A 24,910-nucleotide genomic window follows, 5' to 3' on the forward strand; every position below is an offset into this window, starting at 1 on the left:
GATCAGAGTATTTACGGCTGTTACAGAAAAGGAAAACTATGTATTTATCAAAATCAGCATGACAGACCACTATTTCTTTTGCATTCTAAAGAGTTCAACTTACCATCAAATCGGACACGGGGCCTTTCTAAAAACATCTCTCTCCAGGATGTGTATGGAACAAGTTTAACACAGCTTCTGCCCCAAACTTTCAAGCAGGCCAAACGCCATATTTCAGGGTCTCTAGGTAATAAAACATAACATCAATTTATAAAAAAGACTAAGTCCCCCTAGGTAGATACAAGAAATATCTCTGCTACTAGCAATCATCTTCTATTCAGCAAGAATTTGTTGAGCTCCTACAAGGCACTGTCCAGGTTCGGGAGATAGACTGACAGACAAGGCAAATGTCTTGCTCTTTTAATGATAGAAAGCAAACAAAACTAAGAAAATAGAAACGTTTCAGGTAGTGTGCCCAGTTTAAGAACAAACTAAACAGGGTAAACAGACAAGTACTGTGGTGGGGAAACAGAGACCATTTCAAATATAGTGTCCGGGAAAGCACCCTGGGCAGAAGCCATAGCAAGTTCAAGGCCCTGAGGTGGGAGGGTGACTGGTGCACTCAACGAGGACCACAAAGTTGCAGCAAACTAAGCATGGTTAACAGATTACATGATTAGAGAGGCAGTTAGGGCCAAGGGAGGTAGTGGCTTGCAGGCTGCTTAGGTGAGATGGATGCCACTGAAGAATTCTGAGTATGACTTAATACTTTTATAGTTTTGTTTATTTTTTCAATTTATTTTAAGAGAGAGAAAGCACAGGCAGGGGGCAGAGAGAGGGGGGAGAGAATCCCAAGCAGGCTCCACACTGTCAACGCAGAGCCTGATGTGTTGAAATCACAAACCATGAGACAGAGCCCCACATTCATTGTAGAGTGAAGCCTGCTTGGGATTCTCTCTCTCCCTGTCTGCCACTCCCCTGCCTCAAAATTAATAAGCATTAAAAAAAAAAAAAAGTATAGAATAACATTTAATGGGCCAAAAGAAAGTTCTAGCGCAATCTAAGTTTAAATCATTACTTTAAAAAAATTTTTTTAATGTTTTTATTTTTGAGAGAGAGAGAATCCAAAGCCAGCTCCAGACTCTGAGGTGTGAGCACAGAGCCTGACACAGAGCTCGAACCTGTGAACTACAAGATCATGACCTGAGCCAATGTCAGATGCTCAACCAACTGAGCCACCCAGGCGCCCCTAAATCATTACTACTTAATGGGCTTACATTATTGTGAAAATGACTTGAGTTTATTTTTCTAGCACAGTTTTTTTCCCCAAATCAGTGAGGTTAGCATGGAAACTGCCCTGTGGAAGTGATGTGTGGGACGACATCTGTTCTATGTAATATTCTATACCCTGGAAACCTAGTGCCTTCTACCTTTAAATGCTAAGTGGTTTGAGAAAATCACATGAATACAACTTAGGCAAAACTGTTCATTCTAAGTTTTCACCCAGAATATCTATCAAGTCTTTTATCAAAACTGGCAAAGACCACAATTTTTTTTTCACCACCACCCGAGTTGTTTTAAAACAGGTGAAGTACCTGGCACAGATATAGAATCCTCTGCACACCTGCGACAACTGCTCTAATGATCTGAGGTCCAAGTCACTAGACACCACCCATCGGAAGATGTACATCAGGACCTCCATTGGCAGCACTGCAAAAGAAAACCATCCGATCAGCAATTCTCCTGGGTTATTTTACCATCTCATTCTCGGTGCAGGTAGCTTCCTGTACTCCCACACACTTGTGACTCACACTCTGAGTATTGCTGAGAGCTGTGCACATGTGTATTTATCTAAAAGTAATAATTGTTTCTAACATCAAGACACAAATCTTTGTTTTTTTTCAGTACAGGGCAGATCAGAAGCCACTTTTATCAAGCACCTTTTACGTCAAAGGATGATTTTACCACCAAAATATATTACGATAAATGTGTTAGAAAAATAGTCTGAGATGTGTGTGTGTGTGTGTGTGTGTGTGTGTGTGTGTGTGTAAAATCCATATTCCATTTGCTAACACTAAAAACTTATTTTCATCTCCTTGAATGTTTTCAAGTGTCCTCCTCTGGAAAATCCCACAACTAACTTTTAATGTATGAAAAGAAAAACATTCATTTTTGAACATGCGCATATCTCAGGCTAATATGCCTGGTGACACCAGTATTCCTCATTTTCTTGGGCTGCTTCAACACCCTCTTAGATCTTCACTGAATTGAGGAGTGCCTCCTTGAACTGCACTAGAAACTGCTTTCTTCTTCAGATTTTGCAGAGCTTATTAGTACATGCAAACAGTAATCGTAACTAGCTCTCCCAACATACCCTGACCTAAAGCAATTACCTGGCAAGTTATCTGACCTTGTAAGTTTGGAAACCTTCAATCTCCCGTGAAAGTGTGTCTCGCCGAGTTCTAACAACCGTGAACTCATACCTGATATGTGAGTCTGATTGCTCTCCAGCTCAGGCTGGCACAGTTTGAGCACAGACTCCTGAAACATGAGCTGCTGCTGGAAGCAGGACAAGAGGTCTGCCATCTTGCTGTCGTCATCATTATCTTCCATGCTGAAAACGGAGGGAGGTGAATAAACTAAGTGCCTCAGGCCAGAACACAGAGCTCAGAAACTGATTTTTCATAGTACTTTTAAAATCTGCTTCAGAAAAACTCTTCTAAAAGCAAGCTATCTTAACTACTTTTTTGATTTAAGTTTATTCTGCCTTGCAAAGGAGTACCATACCAAGTCTTTTGAAGAAAAAAGTTTCAGTAATTTTCATTCTCACCCAAGAAGAACTAGAATTTGGAGGGGGGTGTTGCGCGAGGGTGGCTAAGTCAGTTAAGCATCTGACTCGGTTTCGGCTCAGGTCATGATCTCACAGTTTTGCGAGTTTGAGCCCCACATCAGGCTCCTTGCTGACAGTGCAAAGCCTGCCTGGGATTCTCTGTCTCCCTCTCTATCTCTCTGTCCCTCCCCAACTCGCACTATCTCGATCTCTCAAAATAAATAAATAAGCTTAAAAAAAAAAAAAAGAACTAGAATTTTGGATACAATTACTGACATTTAATTAGTCCATTTTATTGTAGAGATTTCTTGAATTAGTGAAAAAGATCATTTCAAATGATTAAAAAAACTTGTGTAAATATATCCACACTAATATGACTATAATCCATTCTAACTGGGTAAAAATCAAATATACAGATGTCATCTGTGGTACTTACTTACCGAGGGTTTTCTAACAGATGTGCCTTATCACCCTACCTTAAGAGAGGAAAATATGTAATTTAAAAAATCTTAGCAGGGTCCACAAATCATCTACCAATATAAAAAAATGTGCATTTTAGAGTTCTAAAAACAAACAAAAAAACCTCTAGCTTTCCATTTTTGCTGAAATGAACCTTAAAAGTGATCAGACTTAAAAAAAAGGCCTAGAGGAAGGTGAAGTCAGAAGACCAGGAAGGGTTTATTATAACACAACAAAGGCACCTGCGGCTGACGGCTGACGCTAGACGGACTCAAGGGCTGCTCTACTGACATTTCAGGGAAGGCAAGAAACCAAAACAAAGCCTGGAAAGAGACTTTCAGGGATTACTAGATCTGATAAGAAAGAAAAAAGAAAAAGAAAAAGAAAAAGAAAAAGAAAACTATCTTTAAAGAAACTTCACTGCATATGGGCATGCAGAAAAGGATGGGAGAAAAAAGAAATGCTTTCATGTTTTAAGGCAACCTTTCTTAACAGCACCTGCATCTATTCATAAAACTGGCTAACAGCTGGGTCTAAATGACCACCTGAGTTTAAAGAAGGTTTAAAAAAATCCAAAGGATTCTTTTTGAATATAAACTACCTTGTACGGTTAAATCTCACTTTGTGAACAATACTATTGGCCTCAAAGTTCAAACACACAATTAAGACCAACTTCATTTGGATGTTTTTAATATCCAAAGCTTGTGTGTTAATACTATAAGCAGTTAAAAAAACAGAGTCAATAAGTATGATATCCATAAGGGGAACTTATTTCATGACAGAATATCATAATAATAATCATAACCCAAACACTATTTTCCTATGTATTGCTCATCTTAAACCTGACATTCTCTTGTGGGTTCAGACTGTCCCCCTTCTCATTTCAGCAAATTAAGCTTTTAGAGATGGATTAAGTCAAAAACAATTTTATAGAACCGCTTGCAAATAGCTTCAAAAGTACTGCTTTAAAAATATATTCTTTTCATCTCTTTATGTTCATAAAACTATCAATGCTAGTTTATGACTTTCCTGCAAGTGACATCTGTCCAAAGAAACAGTTTCTTTCCTGTACCTGTGCTTTTAAACAAATGTTAATTTGTAGTCTTAATGTCCTCCTAGACACCTTGAAAGAATAATAAAGTCCTGTTATAATTCAGCGTTTTCTTAATAAAATGAAAAACCTTTTTTAAAAAAATGTGTAGCTTCAAGCATATAAAAAGGAGAAAGACTAGTTTGATGAAAGCCCATGTACCCATCACCCAATTTCAACCATTATTAACATTTTGTCAACTTTGGCCTAATTACCTTTTAATAGGTTTGGCTTTTTAAAAGAGGTTTCAGAAAGTTGAAATGTGTCTTTTAATTTACTTTCAATAATCACTGCTTGTATTAAAAAAAAAACTCATTACCTTCTCTTTGTTATATCTGTTTAAAATGTGCATTTCTATATTTTAATTTTAATATTTCCCTAGCTAAAAAAAACTTCTACAACTGTATGAACCAGTCTTTATACTAAAGACAACATAATTTAACAGAATTACCACCACCTTCTTATCATGTTAAGAGTCAACAGGGCAAAGACGCTTAACTTTAACAAACTCTATGTATTACTGTCTATCGAATTATATACGCACTAGCTGTTTCCAACGCCATCACCATCTGGAGACCGGGTATAAGTAATCTTGAACTCTATATCAGGTACAAGTTGCATAGCCCTACGATAAAACTTGATGGCTAAAAGAAGAAATAAAGCTAAATTAGCTATGACCGCACATTTTTGTCATTTCCTTTGATTACCTGTAACTGTGGTTTAATTGGGTAACTTTCTTTACAAACAGCCAAATAAATTCCTTTTTTCTGTATGCAATAGCAGTTCAGTGAACAAACTTATTTCCAAACCTCACTACTCAGAAATAACCTTTCCTTTTCTAAAACTAACACATTACAGACGCTTAAGGACACTGTATTTCACTCTTTGCTTTTAGCCCTTCCCACCTTTTCCCCTTAGCCTCTTATGTATTGTTAGAAGTGATCTTAAGTGGCTGTCTTCCCTCGAGCTTCTAAAAAGCAACTGCTGTAGCCCCAAGAAAAACACTTTTAAGCAACCTTTTCTAAGATGCAGAGTTGAGGATAATCAAATGCTTCCTACTAGGTAGAATAAAGAGGGATTTTTGAATTGAACCTTCAAATCCAACTTCCTTTAATCCAGCTGCCTTTTATTTAGCTAAATAACCTTTAAAACCTATTTTCTTATGAAGTTTCCAGCCAGGCAGTTTAGAGCTATAATATTTAGTAATCTCTCCCACAAAGCTACACCAACAGAACTTGAGACTGCAAAAGCCAACCAGCTCTTTTCCCCTTAGATGGAGTCTATTCAATTCAATGTATTCTGCTGTGTTCTATCATTCTGGGTGAATTACTATACACTAAGTGGATATGGGACTCTCACAAACTAATGAAGCCTGTAGAGGGCTTTCACCATTTTGGCTCTTTTACTATCTCAGTAAAAATATCGCTAGAAGAAATGTGCAAATAAGATGCAGTAATCCTGAGAATGCTATTTTTGGGGCATTTTCAAATGATTCAAGCACAACCATTTTTCCCACACGCCAATTATCAGCTTTACTATCACAAAATGGGAGCCTTACACGCCTAATATGGTAAAATGCATCACTTTGTTTATTTATGCAATTCTAATGCGTTAATAAAAGAGACAATAAAAGCTGAAAGGTATTCTTTTGTGTAAATGTAAATTAGCAGATATGTGTATGTTCCTGAAACTATCCTTTATATTCCCCTCCTCTGAAGTCCTTTTCACCCATGAAATACCTTGTTTTTAAATGAGAAACAATTATTTTAAGACTTTAATAATGAAGAATTAATAAAGACTAAAACCTAAATATAGACCAATATGATGATGTTTCACAGTAATACTTTCTGGAAACAAGTTACACAGAAATACAATTTTTAGTTTTGATTTGTTAAAAAATAATTTCAAATATAAGGAGATTGATGTTTATATGCCAAATATATTCTAGATAAAAAAGGAACTGGTCAATAAGAGCTGTTATTCAGAAATGTCATGACCACATGATCCTGGGCCCTGAGTTTTACCTTCATAGAGAGCTCCGTTCTGTTCTTCTTCTACTGCCTTAAGGAAGAGTTCTCGAGCCTATAAAAACAGTGAAATGCAATTTTTGAAAGTCTGTATTAAAAATGAGTATGTATGGCAGAAGTGCAGTCTTTCCAAGAAACAGTGCCAGAACAATTGGACATCCACAAAGTACTAAATTGTGACTTAAACCTCACATCTTACATAAGAACTCAAAAATGAATTCATTGTAGACTTAAATGTAAAATACAAAACTTTTAACTTTTATGAAAAAAAAATCTTGGAGACTTATAGCTGGGCAGAGAGTTATCTTATACTCAATTCTCAAAGCACAATCCATGAAAGGAAAGGCTGATCTCATCAAAATTAAAGACTTTTGCTTTGTGACATACCCTGAGAATGAAAATACAAGCTACAAGCTGAGAGAAAGTATTTAAAAGCCACTTATTAAAAAAGGACTATATTTAGAATGCATAAAGAACTCTCAGAACTCAACAGTCAAAACATAAGCAATCCAATTAGAAAAGACAACATATTGTACAGAGAGGATATAAATGTGGCAAACAGCATATGAAAAGGTATTCAACATCATTAGCCATCAGGGAAATACAAATTAAGATCACAGTGAGGTATCCCTACACATCTATCAGCATAGGTAGAACTAAAAAGTAATGACAACACCAAGGGCCGACAAGGATGTGGAGACACTGGGCCACTTGTACATTGCTGGAGGGAACATAAAATGGAGCATACACCCTGGAAAACAACTGGGCAGTTTCTTTTAACCAAACAGGCACTTACCATACAACCCAGCAATTGCACTGTTAGGCCAGAGAAATGAAAACGTACATTCATGCAGAAACCTGAATATGAATATTCATAGCTGCTCTGTTAACAGCCCAAAACTATAAACAACCCAAATGTCCTTCAACCGATAAAAAAACAAACTGGGGTATGCCCATACCATGCAATACTACGGAGCAAAAGAAGGGAACTACTGTTACACACAAAATTGGATAGATCTCAGGGGAATTATGCTGGGCGAAATAAGTCCATCTTAGAAGGTTATACTAGATGATTCCACTTATATAATATTTTTTGAGTATCAAAATGATAGAAATGGAGAGGAGTGATTGCCAGGGGTTCCGAATGGTCAGGGGGTGGGGGACGGGAGGGTAGAACTATAAAGGTGTTAAAAGAGAGCTCTGCGGTGCCAACAAAGTTTTTTTTGTTTTTGTTTTTGTTTTTTTTTTAATGTTTTATTTCTAGGAGAGAGAGAGAGAGAGAGAGAGACAGCGTGAGCAGGAGAGAGGCAGAGAGAGAGGGAGGCACAGACTGAAACAGGCTCCAGGCTCTGAGCTGGCAGTCAGCACAGAGCCCGACGCAGGGCTTGAACCCACGAACCGCGAGATCATGACCTAAGCGNAGACTGAAACAGGCTCCAGGCTCTGAGCTGGCAGTCAGCACAGAGCCCGACGCAGGGCTTGAACCCACGAACCGCGAGATCATGACCTAAGCGAAGTCGGACGCTTAACTGACTAAGCCACCCAGGCGCCCCACAGAGCCAACAGTTTTTTATCTTGACCATGGTGGTGGTTACAGGAAGCTACACATGTAATAAAACTGCACAGAACTATTTATATACATACACACAAGAAAGTGCTTATAAATCTGGGAGGTCTGAATAAGCTCTGTGCATTGTACCTACGTCTATTTCCTAGTTTTTGATACTATGCTGTAGCTATGTAAGATGTTACTACGGAAGTGGAAAGGGTGAAGGGTACACAGGATTTCCCTATACCTATGTTTTTGTAATTATTTCAAAAGAAAAATTAAAACAAAATGAATACAGAAGTTTTTAATTATCATGGTAATTCCAATTATTTAATGACACATTGCTTGTTAAAAAAAATTGGGGGAAAGATGGCTCTATGGAATAGGAAAAATGGTAAGTGTGCTGTGCCTAGTTCACATTAGTACTAAAAAGCGGTGAACAATTAGACAGCATTAGAAATTTTTTCAGTGTGAGCACTTTCAAAATTTTCCAGAGTAAGGAAACAATTAATGAATCATTATAAATTTGTTCAACTCAAATTGTAACAAAATACTGCATTAAGACCTTTGCAAAGGTATTAATGTCTGAACAAGTTTTTTCTTCCTTAGTGCTTCTGCTAATAAATTCAGAGGCATCAATCTTTTAGAGACTAATGGATCTCAGGGATCTAAATTGCCAAGAAGGTCCATGAAGAAGAGTACCTCCAGGAAGAAGCCCATGAGTGGTGGTATCATTCAAAGTACGTAGAAGCAGAAGTGAAGGATAGACATGCTGGTACACTTTCACACATGAGGAAAAACTGTTTTATAAGTTATGTGCTTATTTCACCAGAACACAACTATAACGATCACTTACTACTCAAGACCACGAAAATTCTCATGTGCAACTGGAAAAAAAAGTTACTTTGTCACAATGTCCATAATACTTAACTTTTCTTCCTTTGCCAGTTCTTGCTTTCCTTTGGTGTCTGCTTTCAGTAAAGAGCCTTTTGCCGCTGTTCTACAAGGCCGAGTTTCTAAACTGCTAGAGCCGACACCTGGAGCAAGTTCAAACATCCACTGAGCTCGAAACATCTGGAGTTGTGCCTAAGGAAGAAAAGGACTTTAGGGTTCATCAAGAAGAGCAGCTCAGCTCTGAATAATTCATCAACAGGTCCAACATCAATTTCCATATAAGTAATAAAAGACTAGAAAGCAGGGTCTTTTAAATTACTAATATCCATTCAACACATTATCTTCTAAAATAATGTTCTGCTTAAATCTTTAAAGAAATTAGGAAGAGTCGCCTAAGTTTGTCTATGTAGGAAAAATCTAATGGTGTTGGAAAACCAAATTCTGTTTTGAGCTGAAAATAGAGACCATCACCAAGGGCTTAACTTATAAGCTTTCAAACATTTGCTTACCTGGAATACATCATCTACTAGAAGAAGTGCTGTTAAAAATTCTATAGTTGTGCCCCAAACCTTCCTTTTAATAGCCATTTTTTTAAAGAGAAACCATTTTCTCTTATCTATGTAATGGCAATTTTTACATACAGCAAAGAGTAAAGTTGGGGGGCCTGGGTGGCTCAGTTGGTTAAGGATCTGACTGGCTCAGGTCATGATCTCGCAGTCGGTGGGTTCGAACCCGCAACGGGCTCTGTGCTGACAGCTGGCTCAGAGCCTGGAGCCTGTTTCAAATTCTGTATGTCCCTCTCTCTCTGACCCTCCCTTGCTCATGCTCTCTCTCTCTCTCTCTCAGAAATAAAAATAAAAAAAAAAAAGAGTGAAGTTCCCATGTGTGGTGGACTGTGCTGTGCTCAGTCCAGATCCCTTCAGGAATCAAGGCACCGATAACCCCAACTGCTGGGACCAATACAGAAACAGTCCCCAACTGTCGGCCCTTTCAGGTACTGCCTCAGCAAGATCACGCCCCTTCCTAGGCAATCCCCACCCAATAACTATCAGCGGCTGCTGAAAGGCTCTGGTCCTCCACACTGAGAACTCCTGCAGAACTGGCTAAGGCCAATTCTTTCCTCCCTCTCTCCCTTTGGTAGGTGTTGATCCTAAAAGCACTCCCTAGCAAACCTCCCTCCCTCATTGTATTCTCCACCTTAAAGTCTGCTCTCTGGGAACCCAAAGGGAAATGTTCCTCCTCCCAAAGAAGGCCATTATCAATAGGACTGTGTATATTATTCCTAGATTTTTGTTGAAGAGGCATATAAAAAAATACATGTTTTAAAAAGAATTTTTCTTGCCATTCTGTACAGTGGTTTGGTTCCCACCCTCCTAGCTCTAACACAAAACACATCTGTAGTAGCACTGAACATCTGTTAGAGGGTACATTTCAAATAAGGTATTACAAAGGTTATAAATTCAGTAAGATACATTTATCTAATTATAATGAGCATTTTTCTATTTCAATGCACAGGATTTACCCCCATCAAGTGACTGTATTTCACTGTATGAACTCACCTTTACTTAACACAAGTGATGGATATTTAGGGCTGTATTCCTTTTCTTCATGTGACTGCTATAAAATACATTTTGTATAAAAAACATTTTGTACACATTCTGTACATGTGTATTTACTCAGATTCCTCATTATTTCCTTAAGATTAATTTTCTGGAGTGTTTTTCATTTTGTTCCATCTTGCTAGTCTGCCCCCCCAAATCTGTAGCAGTTTATACATCATGTGCACTGGTTAAGTGTTCTCCAAGACTGAACAATGGGCATTGTTCACCAATCTGATTATTTTAAGAAAAAAAACAGTGTAGATCCAATTTGTATTTTAAAAACAGTGAGATCAATAATCTCAAGTATTTGATAACCATTTATATTATTTTTCCATTAGCTGTCCATTCAGATCTATCTTGTGTCCCTCTTACTAATTTATAACGATATTCCATATACTGAGAGTGGGTATCAATCATCTGCCTATATGTGGTAAACAGTTTTTCTAGCTGATCATTTCTCTTGATTTATGATGTCTCTTCTACATACAGGTTTTAACTTTTAGGTGGTCAAATCTGTCAATCTTTTTAAGGTAACAGGTTGAGTTATGCCTTTTATTTTGTTCTGTTTGTATTTTTAAGTAGGACATGGACCCCAACGCAGCGCTTGAACTCACAACCTTGAGATCAAAACCTGAGCTGAGATCAAGAATCAGACACTTAACTGAGCCACCCAGGTGCTCTAAGTTATACCTTGTCTTGAACATTTTAAACTCATAAATCAAACTACATAACAGCAAGACTGTCATTTTCAATGTGAGCACTCAGAATTTTCAAGAAGGAAAAAATGCATTATGTATTTATATTATACATTTTGTTCAATGCAAAATATTATAAAATGCTGCATTAAGATCTTTGAAAAGGTGTTAACATTTGAACAAGTTTTCCTCTTTTGGGTTTCTGTTAATAAACTGAGAGGCCAAGTGAATCTTGGCCAGGGTCCATAATTTACCATAAATTACCAACAAGAGTTCCATGAAGATAGTGTACTTGTAGGAAAGAAGCCCATGACAAGTGGGGGTATCATCCAAAGTACCTAGAAGCAGTACTGAGGGATGGATAAACTGGCTCTGCTGTTTGTGGAGGATGGTGAGAGGGAGGATCCCGAGCTCCGCTCCTCCAATGGACATAACGAGAGAAGTATATCTACTACAATTAATTCTGACAATGACCTGAAGACGCAGATCTTCCATAGCTAGTTGTAGAGAGACAGCCACATTGAAAAGGGTAGGAAGAACAGAGACACAGTTGGAAACCACATCCCCAGGGTAATTAACCTCTAACGGGAGGGATATCACAAGCACAGAGGAGCAAGGGGATCACCCCACAGGAGGCACTCCCAGCCCTGGGAAAGTAAGTCCTCATAACATCTGGCTTTAAAATTCCTGAGGCCTAACTCCAGGAGAACTAGAGAGGTACTAGAGGAGTCTCCACCCTTAAAGGGCCAGCACACTAAAAACCCCACTGACAAACAGCACAGAAGCAGCACATTGAAAGCGCATGGGGTATACACGAAGGTATTTATTTATTTATTTATTAAATATTTTTTATTTATTTCTAGGAGAGAGAGAGAGACAGCGTGAGCAGGGGAGGGTCAGAGAGAGAGGGAGACACAGACTCTGAAACAGGCTCCAGGCTCTGAGCTGGCAGTCAGCACAGAGCCCGACGCGGGGCTTGAACCCACGAACCGTGAGATCATGACCTAAGCGAAAGTCGGACGCTTAACCGACTAAGCCACCCAGGTGCCCCTACACGAAGGTATTTATTAATTACTTCTAGGACATGGCCAAAAGGGCAGGTACCTGCAGGAAAGTTCTGGAACAAAAGTGCTACTGGGTGCCATTTTTACACTTGACCTTAGCCAAAAGGCAGAGAAGCAATAGTGGGTGCCATTTTTCAAAAATTTTTTTCATGTTTTATTTATTTTTGAGAGAGAGATAGCAAGTGGGAGAAGGGCAGAGAGAGAGGAGAGACAGGGAGACACAGAATTGGAAGGAGGCTCCAGGCTCCGAGCTGTCAGCACAGAGCCCGATGCAGGGTTCAAACTCACAAGCTGTGAGATCACGACCTGAGCCAAAGTCAGACACTTAACCAACTGAGCCACCCAGGCATTCCGGGTGCCATTTTTCTTCCCTCCCCCAGCCTGGATAGCCTGAGGCACGCAGGAGCAAATTCTAACACTATTCATCTCCCTTTCTAACACTTGTGCATGCAGCTGCATTTCCCTATAGACTTTCCACCTTGTAGGCGCCCATCCAAAACAGCACCTTCCCTGCTAAGCCAGCAGGCAGCCCTGGGCAGGACCAGCACCCCTCCAAAGTGACTCCTATTGTGGGGATGTAGGGGGATAACCCCATACAACGACACATCAGTTCCTGCAGCCAGCCTCTTAGCTGGCTGTGCAGGGAGAAGCCCTGCCCTTTGGTGTGCCTGCAGCCATTGGTTAACTGCAGACAGCCAATGTGACGACTGACTACACCAACCATAAAGTTTATGGCAGCTACAGCTGAGCATCTAACAGCACCAAAAGCAAAACCTGCCCAGTGTACGTGCAGCAAGCTGCAGCAGCAGATTACTGAAACCAGCTGGACCAGGAACAGTCCAAACTACCAGCATGCCCTTATCAATCACAGCTCAGCCACAACAGGAGGGCACACACAGCCCACAGAGGACACTCATGGACTGCCTGGTTCTGGTGACCAGGGGATTGAGCTACAAGGGCATCTCAGGACCTCTTCCACATAAGGCTACTACTTTTTGTTTTTTTAATATTTATTTTTGAGAGAGAGCTCACGCACAAGCAGGGGAGGGGCAGAGAGACAAGAGAGTCAGAAGCAGCCTCTGAGCGGTCAAAGCAGAGCCCGACACAGGGTTTGAACCCACGAGTTGTGAGATCATGACCTCAGTCAAAGTCTGACGCTCAACCAACTGAGCCACTTAGGTGCCCAAGGCCACTAATTTCAAGAGTAGGACACGTAGCCGACCTAATACAGAGAAACACAGAGGCAAAATGAGGAGACAGGAAAAATGTTCCAAATGAAAGAACAAGACAAAAATCACCAAAAAGAGAGCTAAATGAAACCAGGATAAGCAATATGCCTAGGAAAGAGTTCAAAGTAATGGTCATAAAGATACTCAACAGGGGCACAGGGTGGCTCAGTCAATTAAGTGTCAGACTTCAACTCAGGTCATGATCTCATGGTTTGTGAGTTCAAGCCTGGAGTCAGACTCTGTGCTGACAGTGGAGCCTAGAGCTTGGTTCAGATTTGGACTCTCTCTCTCTCTCTGCCCCTCCCCCATTCATGCACTGTCTGTCTCTTTTTCTAATATAAATACTTAGAAACTAAATAAAGATATTCAACAGACTTATGAGTGGATGAACTCAGGGAGAACTTCAACCAAGAGATAGAAAATATAAAAAAGAATGAATCAGGGGTGCCTGGATGGCTCAGCTGGTTAACCGTCCAACTTCAGCTCAGAACATGATCTCTTGGTTCATGGATTTGAGCCCAACATTGGACTCTCTGCGGTTAGTGCAGAACCTATTACAGATCCTCTGTCCTCCTCCCTCTCTGCCCCTCCCCTGCTTGCCTTCTGTCTCTCAAAAATAAATATTAAAAAAAAAAAGAACCAATCAGAGCTGAAGAACTCTAACTGAAATGCAAAATACATTAGAGGAATCAACAGCAGATCAGAGGACACAGAAAAATGGGTCAATGATGTAAAAGACAGGATAATGGAAAGCAACCAAGTTGAACAGGAAAAAAGAAAAAAATAATAAAAAATGAGAATAGGTTAAGGGATCTTTGCAACATCATAAAGTGTTAACAGTATTTGCATTACTGGGATCCCAGACAGAAGAGAGAGAGAGAGAGAGAGAGAGAGGAACAGAAAACTTACTTGAAGAATAATAGCTGAAAACTTCCCAAATCTGGAATGGGAAACAGCCATCTAGGTGCAGGAAACACATAGAACCCCAAAAAGATGAACCCAAGGAGGTCCACAAAAAGACACATATTAACAATGGCAAAAAGTAACGACAGAGAATCTTAAAAATATCTAAAGAAAACAATTACATACAAGAGAAACTCCCATAAGGTTATCAGCTGATTTTTCAACAGAAACTTTGCAGGCTAGAAGGGAGTGGCAGGCTATATTCAAAGTGCTGAAAGCAGGCAGGGGCGCGTGGGTGGCTCAGTCAATTAAGCCTCCAGCTCTTGATTTTGGCTCAGGTCATGATCTTGTGATCGTGAGACTGAGTCCCACATCAGGCTCTGCACTGGGTGCATCCCTCTGAATTAGTATTTTGTATTCTTTCGTTAAAATGCAATTACTGGATCATAGGATAGTTCTATTCCTAATTTTTTGAGGAACCTCCATACTGTTTTCCACATTGGCTATACCAGTTTGCATTTCCACCAAAAGTGCAGGAGGATTCCTGTTTCTTCACAAGTTAATGGCCATTTGATTTTGAACCCATTTCTCTGGAGCATGGAATGCTGGGGTTTGGTATAAGCAAGTTAAGTAGTAGGTGTCCACTCAGTGCTCTTCCCTGTTTGTTAGTCTGCCTCACTCTTCTTCACAACTGGGGCTCCTTCCCCACTGCAGCAGCTGCCATCTGTTTATCTCCCAAGCTGTGTCTCTAACATTTCCTACTTTCTTTCATGTAGCTTCTTCTTTACTTTTAGTTGTGGAGTTTGTTCTGCCAAACTTTGGCTCAATTTCTGGAATATTTAGGATGATTTGATAGTTATCTAGTTGTATTTGTGGGATGAAGTGATCCTAGCTAGGGCCCTCCCACTGCCATCTTCCAGACTGTGAAGTGAGTCTTTCAAAGGCAGCAAATAGGTGGGTCTTCTATCCATTCAGCACCCTGTCTTTAATGAGAGCATTTCATACATTTACATTTAAAGTCCTTGTTAGGTATATTCTTATTGCCATTTTGTTCATTGTTTTGGAATTTTTGTACTTTTTCTTTTTCCTTGCTCTCTTTTGTGATTGATGGCTTTCTTTAATGTTATGTTTGGATTCCTTCCTATTCACCCAATACAGGAGAACTTAAATACATGAAGCAAATATTAACAAAGAAAAAATGAATAGTAACACAATAGTAGGGGACAAGAACATCTCATTTACATCAATGGACAAATCATCCAGACAGAAAATCAATAAGGAAACCAATAAAAATCAATCAACACACTAGACCAGACAGACGTAACAGATATATACAGAACATTCAACCAAAATCAACTGAATACCCATTTTCAAGTGTAAATGAAACATTCTCCAAGACAGATCACATGTTAGGCCACAAAACAAGTCTCAATTTTAAAAGCTTTAGATGGTTACCAGAGGGGCAGTGGGTGAGAGGATGGGTCAAACAGGTGATGGGGATTAAGGAATGCACTTGCTGTAATGAGCACTGGGTAATGTATAGCATTGAATCGCTACTGCACACCTGAAAACTATTACTGTATATTAGAATTAAAATAAAAAAAATAGTAAGTTTGAAATCATGTCAAACACCTTCTCTGACCACAACACTATGAAACTAGAAATCCATTAAAAGAAAAACACTGGGGGGGGGCGCCTGGGTGGCTTAGTCGGTTAAGCGTCCGACTTTCGCTTAGGTCATGATCTCACGGTTCGTGGGTTCGAGCCCCGCGTCGGGCTCTGTGCTGACTGCCAGCTCAGAGCCTGGAGCCTGTTTCAGAGTCTGTGACTCCCTCTCTCTCTGACCCTCCCCCTGCTCATGCTGTCTCTCTCTCTCTCCTAGAAATAAATAAAACATTTAAAAAAAAAAAAAGAAAAACACTGGGCAAACTACAAACACACAAAGGGGCTAAATAACACCCTACTAAATAATCAATAAATCAACCAAGAAATCAAAGAGGAAATAAAAAAATACATGAAGACATATGAAAATGGAAAATACAATGGTCCAAATTCTTTGGGATGCAGTGAAAGTAGTTCTAAGAAGAAAATTCACAGTGATACAAGCTTACCTCATGAAACAAGAAAAATCTCAAATAAACAATCTAACCTTACACGTAAAGGAACCAGAAGAACAACATAGCCCAAAGCTAATACAAAGGAGGATATAATAAAGAGCAGACATAAATGAAATACAGACTTAAAAAACAACAGAAATGATCAAAGAAACCAAGAGCTGGTCCTTTGGAGGGGGGGGGAGACAGTGCGCGTGAAAGGGACAAATATTTAGCCAGGCCCAACAAGACAAAAAGAGGAGTCAAGTAAGTAAATTCAGAGATGAAGGAGATATAACTGACACCATAGAAATACAAAGAATTCCAAGACAATATTTGAAAAGGTATATGCCAACAAATGGACAGCCTAAAAAAATGGATAAATTCCTAGAAACGTATAATCCTCCAAAACTGAATTAAGAAGAAATAGAAAATTTGAACAGATCAAATATCTTAACCAAACTGATGTGGTAATAAAAAAATTCCCAACAAACAAAAGTCCAGGATTAGATGGCTTCACAGGTGAGTTCTATCAAACATTTAAAGAAGAGTTAATACCTTAATATTAACTTTGAGTCTTCTCAAACCATTTCAGAAAACAAAAAGAAGGAAAACTTCCAAATTTATTCTACAAGGCCAGCATTATCCTGATACCAAAACCAGACAAAGACACTATCTCTGATGACCACAGATGTACAAATCCTTAACAAAATATTAGCAAACTGAATTCAGCAATACATTAAAAGGCTCATTCACTACAATCAAGTGAAATTTAGTCCAGGGATGCAAGGGTGGTTCAATATTTGCCGATTAATCAATGTGAAACTTTACCCTAACAAGAGGAAGTATAAAAACCCTATGATCATCTCAACAGATGCAGAAAAACTATTTGACTAAATTCAACATCCATTCATGATAAAAACTCAACAAAGTGGCTTTAGAAGGAACATACTTCAACATAATAAAGGTCATATATGACAAACCACAGCTAATATCATACTCAATGGTGAAAAACTGAAAGATTTTCCTTTAAGATCAGGAACAGCACAAGGACACCCACTCACCACTTTTACTCAACATAGTACTGGAAGTACTAGCGGCAGCAATGAGACAAGAAATAAAAGGCATCCAGACTAGTAAGGCAGTAAAACTGTCACTATTTCCAGAGATATATAGAAAATCCTAAAGACTCCACAAAAAACTTTTTTGAATAAATGAATTCAGTAAAATTTCAGAACACAAAATGATTATACAGAAATCTGCCACATATCTGTACACTGAGAACAAAGTAGCAGAAAGTGAAATTAAGAAAATATTCCCATTTACAATTGGGAAATCTGGCCATGTGTAGCAACATGGATGGAACTTGAGGGAGTTCTGCTGAGCGAAATAAGTCAGGCAGAGAAGGACAAATACCATATGTTTGCACGTATAGGAGGATTAGGAGGAACTTAACGGAGGACCATGGGGGTGAAGAAGGGGGTAAATAGTGGGGGAGAGGGAGAGAGGCAAACCATGAGAGACTCTTGAATGCTGAGAACAAACTGAGGACTGATGGATGCGGGGTGGAGGGGGGAGATGGGCATGGAGGAGGGCACTTATGGGGATGAGCACTGGGTGTTATATGGAAACTAACTTGACAATAAACTATTTGTAAAAAGAAAAAGAAGTTATCATAACTCTGAATTTCAAGATATACTACAAAGTTACAGTAATCAAAACAGTATGGTACTGGGACAAAAATAGACACTCACATCAATAGAACAGAGAGCCCAGAAATGAACCCACACTTATATGGTCAATTATCTACAAGAAAGGAGGCAAGAATACACAATGGGGAAAAGACAGTCTCTGTAATAAATGGTACCAGGAAAACTGGACAGCTACATGCAAAAGAATGAAAGTGGACCACTTTCCTACACCACACACTAAAATAAACATGGATTAAAGACCTAAATGTAAGACCTGAAACCATAACACTCCCAGAAGAAAACATAGAGAGTAATCTCTTGGACACTGGTCTTATGGATATGTCTCCTCAGGCAAGGGCAACAAAAGCAAAAATAAACTACTGGACTACATCAAAATAAAAACCTTTGTGCAAAAAAGGAAATCATCAACAAACCAAAAAGGCAATCTGCTGAATGGGAGAAGACATTTGCAAATGATAATCCAAAATATATAAAGAATTTCTACAATACTAGTAATAATCCTATGAAAAAATGGTCAGAGGACCTGAATAGACATTTTTCTTAGACAACAGCCAAGAGACTCATGAAAAGATGTTTGACCTCACTGATCATCAGGGAAATGCAAATCAAAAACACAATGAGATACTGCCTTCCCCTTGTCAAAATGGGTAGAATCAAAAAGTCAAAAAATAGATAAGATATATATATATGTCTATGTTTACTGCAGCATTATTTGCAATAGCCAAGAAAGGGAAGTAATCTAAGTGTCTATTGATAGATAAATGGATAAAGAAGATGTAGGGTAGGGGTGTGTCTACATACATACACAATGGAATATTACTCAAAAGTAAAAAAGAATGAGATCTTGCTATTTTTGACAACATGAATGGACCTAGGGAGTATACTGCTAAAAGAAATCAGAGAAAGACAAACACCATATGGTTTCACTTATATGTAGGCTCTAAAAACAAAACAAAGACAAGCAAACAAAAAACAGAAACAGATTCATAAATACAGGAAAGAAACTGGTGGTTGGCAGAGGGGACATGGGACAATGGGTGAAATGGGGATTTAATCCAAACTTCCAGGGGTGCCTGGCTGGCTTTGTTGGTAGAGCATGAGACTCTTGATCTCGGGGTTGTACGTTCGAGCCCCACACTGGGTATGGGGATTACTTAAAAACAAAATCTTAAAAAAAGAAAAATTAGAAGTACAAACTTCCCGTTAAAAAATAAATGAGATACAGAGATGAAAAGTACAGCATAGGGAATATAGCCAATAATACTGTAACAACATATGGTGACAAATGATTAAAAAAAAATCTGTAACACAGCTTTAATTTGCATATTCTGTAAACCAGTATGAAGGTACAGTTAAATTCAATGCAAATAAAAACCGATATATCTTCATAAATACGATCAATTTTTGTTCTTATATAGAAAGTAATGGAATAAGAATTAAATATACACTTGAAGAAACATGCCTGCAGATCTGTTTCAGCAGGGCTTTCATTTTCATCTTCTCCTGCTCTGACAGTGTCAGAATGACAATCTTCCTCAGCTTCTGCCTGAGGGGGAAAAATACAAAATAATCATCAGGAATATGCAAACATCAGTTTCCTTTTGTAATCCACATCTCCTTGAGCTACATTGCCCAGTGAAATATTTAGTTGCTTCTCTCTAATCTCCTTCACAGTTAAGTTTAATGATTCCAGTTGAATAAATTCCATACTTTCTTAACAATGCAGAATAAACAATTTTAATGGACTAATTTATTAAAATTAGTTAAAAGGTTTTGGTAGGTGGTTTAAAATGGCTCTGTTTAAAATGGCTCTGCTTCAGAAAGTAACATTTAGTTGTAGCACAGAGTTCAGCAAATAGTTTTCATTTCATCCATCACTTACAAGCCCATTTTTAGGGGCACCTGGGTGGCTCAGTTGGTTAAGCATCTGACTTCAACTCAAGTCATGATCTCGTGAATTCGAGTCCTGCATCCGGCTCTGTGCTAACAGCTCAGAGCTTGGTGCCTGCTTCGGATTCTATGTCTCCCTCTCTCTCTGCCCACTCACACTCTTGGTCTGTCTCTGCCTCTCTCTCTCTCTCTCAAAAACAAATAAATGTTTAAAAAAATTTTTTTTAAAAAGACCATTTTTAGTCCACATGTAGATGCCCTTCCTTTTACACCACTGCCATGTTAATTGATGAATATGACTTTTGTCTATTATTTTAAATGTCCTGGGAAAGTTCATTAATCAAAGACATATAATAGCAAATGTTTCTGTAAAGAAGCCTGTTTTGTCTCATAAACCCAGATTTATATATACTGGATTGATTTACAGTGGAATAAAAGTGGGCTGGAATTACTGTGCAATGGTTTGGGGTTTATTAGAGGTCTCAGGTCAGTTTCCTTGCATTTTATCCTTTTATTCTCAATATACGTTTGCTAAATTAAACTGAATCCTACTTTCCAGTGAAAATGAAATGCTAGCTCAGTTCAGTCTGTTAGCTAACAGACTTAATAGCAAATGGGGCTTGCTCAACACTTCTTGCGTTCAGTCCTACAATGTGGTAATAGGGGAAATGACCTGAGGGTTAGAAATTAGAATAACACCTCCTTGATTTCACTTGTTTCAAAGATGTAAGCTTTATAATTATAAATTTTTACTGTAATTTGTTTCTAGGACAAAAACACTTATATTAACATAAATTTTTGAACTTGGCAACCAAACAGACTTATACTACTTTACAGCATTAACATAAATAAGCCTCATTTCATATCTTATCTCTGGCAACCAGACTCAGAGCAGAGGTAACTTTAAGACTTGAACTAGGTAGTATATGGTAAGGTGCTAGACATATTGCAAAGGATAAATTAATGAAGAAATCAATGAAAGAGGCCAAGATTCTTAAGTAATTTCCAGGAAACTGAAAAACGGAAGCATTAATGTATTATCAAAGTTATTTTTTGGTCTCTTTAAGCTGGGTGTTTTCCTATTAACAGGAAAACACATAATGAAGGACTCTGAAAATTTTTTTGAATGTTTAAAATTTATTTTTACTTATTTTTAAAATTTGAGAGACACAGAGACCGTGTGAGTGGGGGAGAGACAGAGAGGGAGAGAGAAAGGATCCTAAGCAGGCTCTGTGCTGTCAGCACAGAGTCCAATGTAGGGCTCGAACTCCAGAAACTGTGAGATCATGATCTGAGCCAAACTTAGAGTCAGACACTTAACCGACTGAGCTACCCAGGCACCCCAGGACTTTGAATTTATAGATCCCATTGAGGAGGGTCTTTCTATCCTTAAATTAGAGGCTGCTTTATTATTGTAAACACTCCGTGCAGCTAATGGGAGGGGACCTAAGCTCCCTACAACATCCTCTTAGTAACTCAGCCTTTTAACTCTGGCCTAGCAGTCATACTGAAGTGACTTCATTCAAGAGCTCCCCCTGCTCTCTCCAGCTCCATGGTCTTGTACATGCTGCTTGCTCTCTTCATCTGGCATGACCTCTTCCTCACTCGGCTACTTCTCATCCTTCAAGGTTCAGTTCAGGGATCATTCCAGTAAGTCTGATCCTTTGAATTGCCTTTGTTTCCCTACAACACTTGTGCTTGTATCACAGCACTTAACATTTCTATTGATATTATTTTTGTCTCTTTGCTAGAGTCGGTACATTTGGAACAAGGATCGGTCATATTTGTAACTTCAGAAGGCCAAATACACTGCTTAAGTCATAGTAAAGCAGGTCCAGGCTTCACCTTTCACATCTGTAAAGACAGGGTGTTTGATTTGATAACTTCTGAGGTCCTTTTTCATATGTGACATTTTATGATTAAAAGTTTACAATAGGGGCGCCTAGGTGGCTCAGTCGGTTAGGCGTCGGACTTCAGCTCAGGTCATGATCTCACGGTTGGTGAGTTTCAGCCCTGAGTCAGGCTCTGTGCTGATAGTGCAGAGCCTGGAGCCTGCTTCAGATTGTGTCTCCCTCTCTTTCTGCCCTTACCCCACTCATGCTCTGTTTCTCTCTCTCTCCCACAAAAAGTAAATAAACATTAAAAAAAATTTTTTTTAAAGTTTACCATAAATCACCTTATAGGTTTGGTTATACTGGAGATCTAATATTGTGCTGGGGTCTAGCACCAATAGGTGCTAAAAAATTTGCTTGAATTAACAGATAAAAAATGTCAGGTGGGGACATATGGAGAATATCTCAAAAATGAGGAAAATAAATGGGAAATCTGTAATACAGAAAACATCTTCTCCTCTGAGTTCCTGTGTTGTTCTTGAATTCAAGTCCTTTATTACTTTGATTTTGGCAGTATGAGGACTATGAAATTTGGGGTTTTACTACATTTCGGCAACTCAAATACCACTTGAAATAAGTAGGTCCCCAGCTGTCACCCAGAGATTTTCGCTTTAATTTTCCTAATTGAGTCTGCCCTAAACATCACCCTTCACTTGAGCAGTTTATGTCTTCATCTTTTTACTCCCGTTTTACACGTGAGATTAATGAAATATAAAAGGTTAAGTGCATACTCCTGGTCGGTCAGAGAACTACTTCTGAAAGCTTAAGGACATAATCAATTACTGCTTTTTTATCCTCCTGGTTAATAAAATAAAGTCAGCCATCCATTTATTTAATAAAATATCTGAGTGTCAGCTCATTGGCTTGGGATCACCGCACACTTGATTCATTCCATCTTAGCCAGAGTTTCTCAGATGGAAAATGTACTCAAAGCCAAAGAAAGGCAGCGCAGGGCAGAAACTACACCATCCAGCATGCAACAGTCCCATGGAATTTGCGTCGTCAATTTCTGGAGCTTAAGTCACTCGCTCCATTTGGACCACACTGACGCTGCTCAGGCCCTCACCGCTACGAAGTGAGACAATCTCTGTGATCCCGACACCGCCAGGACAGCCTGCCAACATCCTACCCCTTGGCACTTGATGCGTCACGGGGCAGGTGCGTCCTAAACCCAGGACTCCTTAAAGGACCCGAACGGCTTCTCCGTGGGTACTGCTTTCCCGAGGGGGTAATAACAATCAACAAGTGTCTCCATTTGCCAAGGTTCCCCCAACTCAATTACAGATGCTGCAACGGCTCACCCCAACCTATCCTCACTGCTTTTGATAAAATCCCTTGAGGGAGGCAAGACGGGCTCAATATCCACAGGGAACCAACAGGAGGCATTCTTTTCTGCTGTCCTGCAAACCCGCTCTTTCTCACACCGGATCCCGGCTGCCGGGGTTCAAGCAGGAAGGAACCCCAGGGAGCGGTCAGGGCTGGCACCCACTCCACTCTCTCTCAGGCCAAAGGCCCTACAGCGGGTGGCGGCCGAGCAGCTCCCAGTCCCCCCGGTCTCCACTTCCCGCTCTCTCGGGGCTCCTCCCAGGCCTCGCCCCTCCTTCATTCCGCACTCCCACCTCGCAGCGTCCCTCTGAGCCCCCTCCCGGGTTACCATGCTGGCGGGGCGGCCGGCCGCGCTAGGGGCTCTCCGCGCCCCCTCTGCACCGCTCCCCCGAGGAGGTGTGCTGGGTGTCCGGGTGTCTACTCCTGCCCTTCTGCTGCAGCGGGGCTTAGCAGAGTTCTCGGTCGGAGAAGCGCACCAGGCAGCGGCAGTAACTGCGGGCCCGGCGTACGGCAGCCATCTTCGCGGGGCAGGGGGCCAGATCCGGGCGCGCTAGAGCGACGGCCGGGAACTCGCGGAGCGGAGGGACGCCCGCTGCCAGCGGAGGCCGAGGACAGAGCGAGCACCAGCGCGTCGACGCCGCTGGAAACCCCGGACGCCGCGACGGGGCTGCCCACTCTACTGCGGAAACCTGTGGGGACGCACCGGGCATGCGCAGTGTCGCTGCTGCTTGCGTGCGTCTCACGGCTGCCCGGCCTCGAGAGCGCTCCCTAGTGGGGGGGTCGGAGGTGTGGGCCTACTGTGTGTGTGAGGTCACGTTGGTAGTGAGATCACCAGTTTGCCAACCCCAAATTCAACCTACGTATTCGTCTCAGTGACCACTTATGCAAACTTGAACAAGCATTACCTCAAAAATGTTTACAACTCTAATTTAGGAGACCCTAAGGTAAACATCACTTCAGGAGCATCGAAGTGGGTGCTCATAAAAGTCGCTATGCGCTTTTCGGGGCCTCTGGTTAGAGTCCGGTGCCAGGATTGCAGGGAAACGGTGAAACCTCACTACAGTCACAGGCTTTTACTAAACTTTTTGAAAGCACGTACCTGGAAGTTCAGGAAAAGATCAGCTTAGTGTAGAAGCAGGGCGAAAGAAAGCCACGGCAAGGCATGTCTTACTACAGATCCCATCATGCAAGAGGGGGAAAGACGACGAACCTCCTAAAGCCCTGAAAACCGAGTCCTGCCTCTACAGAGCCCGGGATGTACTCTGGGATTTGTAGTCCGCTGTTCCGCGTAGAGCGCCGGAACTTACCGGCAGTACTAGCCCCACCTCTTAAAGCCCAAACACCTGACTTTGTTTCCTCACAAGACACTCATTTATCTGGAGATTTATTATTTTGCCGCACTTTACATTGTTTTAAATACGGAAGTTTGCATGCTGTGTAGAAACCTGCAGTCTTACAGTCTCTTAGCTTCATTTGGGAAATAGCTGCAGTTTCTACCAGTTAGATAACTAACAGTTACCAGGTTTCCAAGACGCTAGTTCGATGAACCCAGAGTTTAAAGCTCTTACCCATTATTTTATTCTGAAGATCTTAGACATACAGTACATCTTTGGCAGAAAAATAGAGGCAATAAAAGGGGATGGTGGTGGCAGAATGGTGAGCTACAATAAGGAAGCC

General features: G+C 40.2%; 1 protein-coding gene across 2 annotated transcripts in view; it reads right to left on the reverse strand.

Moving 5' to 3' along the window:
• Nucleotides 1-23,766, reverse strand: part of FBXO9 (F-box protein 9) — a 36,997-nt gene extending 13,231 nt beyond the window's left edge. The window contains exons 1-8 of one of the 2 annotated variants that reach the window (XM_039222947.1): nucleotides 23,562-23,766; nucleotides 19,588-19,671; nucleotides 8,865-9,020; nucleotides 6,383-6,440; nucleotides 4,903-5,002; nucleotides 2,463-2,593; nucleotides 1,575-1,689; nucleotides 104-222 (exon numbers count right to left, since the gene is read on the reverse strand). In XM_039222947.1, coding sequence (XP_039078878.1) covers nucleotides 104-222; nucleotides 1,575-1,689; nucleotides 2,463-2,593; nucleotides 4,903-5,002; nucleotides 6,383-6,440; nucleotides 8,865-9,020; nucleotides 19,588-19,671; nucleotides 23,562-23,564 — 766 coding nt within the window. In that variant the 5' untranslated portion in view covers nucleotides 23,565-23,766. The remainder of the gene's footprint in view (nucleotides 1-103; nucleotides 223-1,574; nucleotides 1,690-2,462; nucleotides 2,594-4,902; nucleotides 5,003-6,382; nucleotides 6,441-8,864; nucleotides 9,021-19,587; nucleotides 19,672-23,561) is intronic. The other variant, XM_039222948.1, reaches the window with a different exon arrangement.
• Between the last annotated feature and the right edge of the window lie 1,144 nt (nucleotides 23,767-24,910).

This window comes from Hyaena hyaena, unplaced genomic scaffold (assembly GCF_003009895.1).
Source record: "Hyaena hyaena isolate Hyena2069 unplaced genomic scaffold, ASM300989v1 scaffold_1223, whole genome shotgun sequence".
NCBI classification, from domain to species: domain Eukaryota; kingdom Metazoa; phylum Chordata; class Mammalia; order Carnivora; family Hyaenidae; genus Hyaena; species Hyaena hyaena.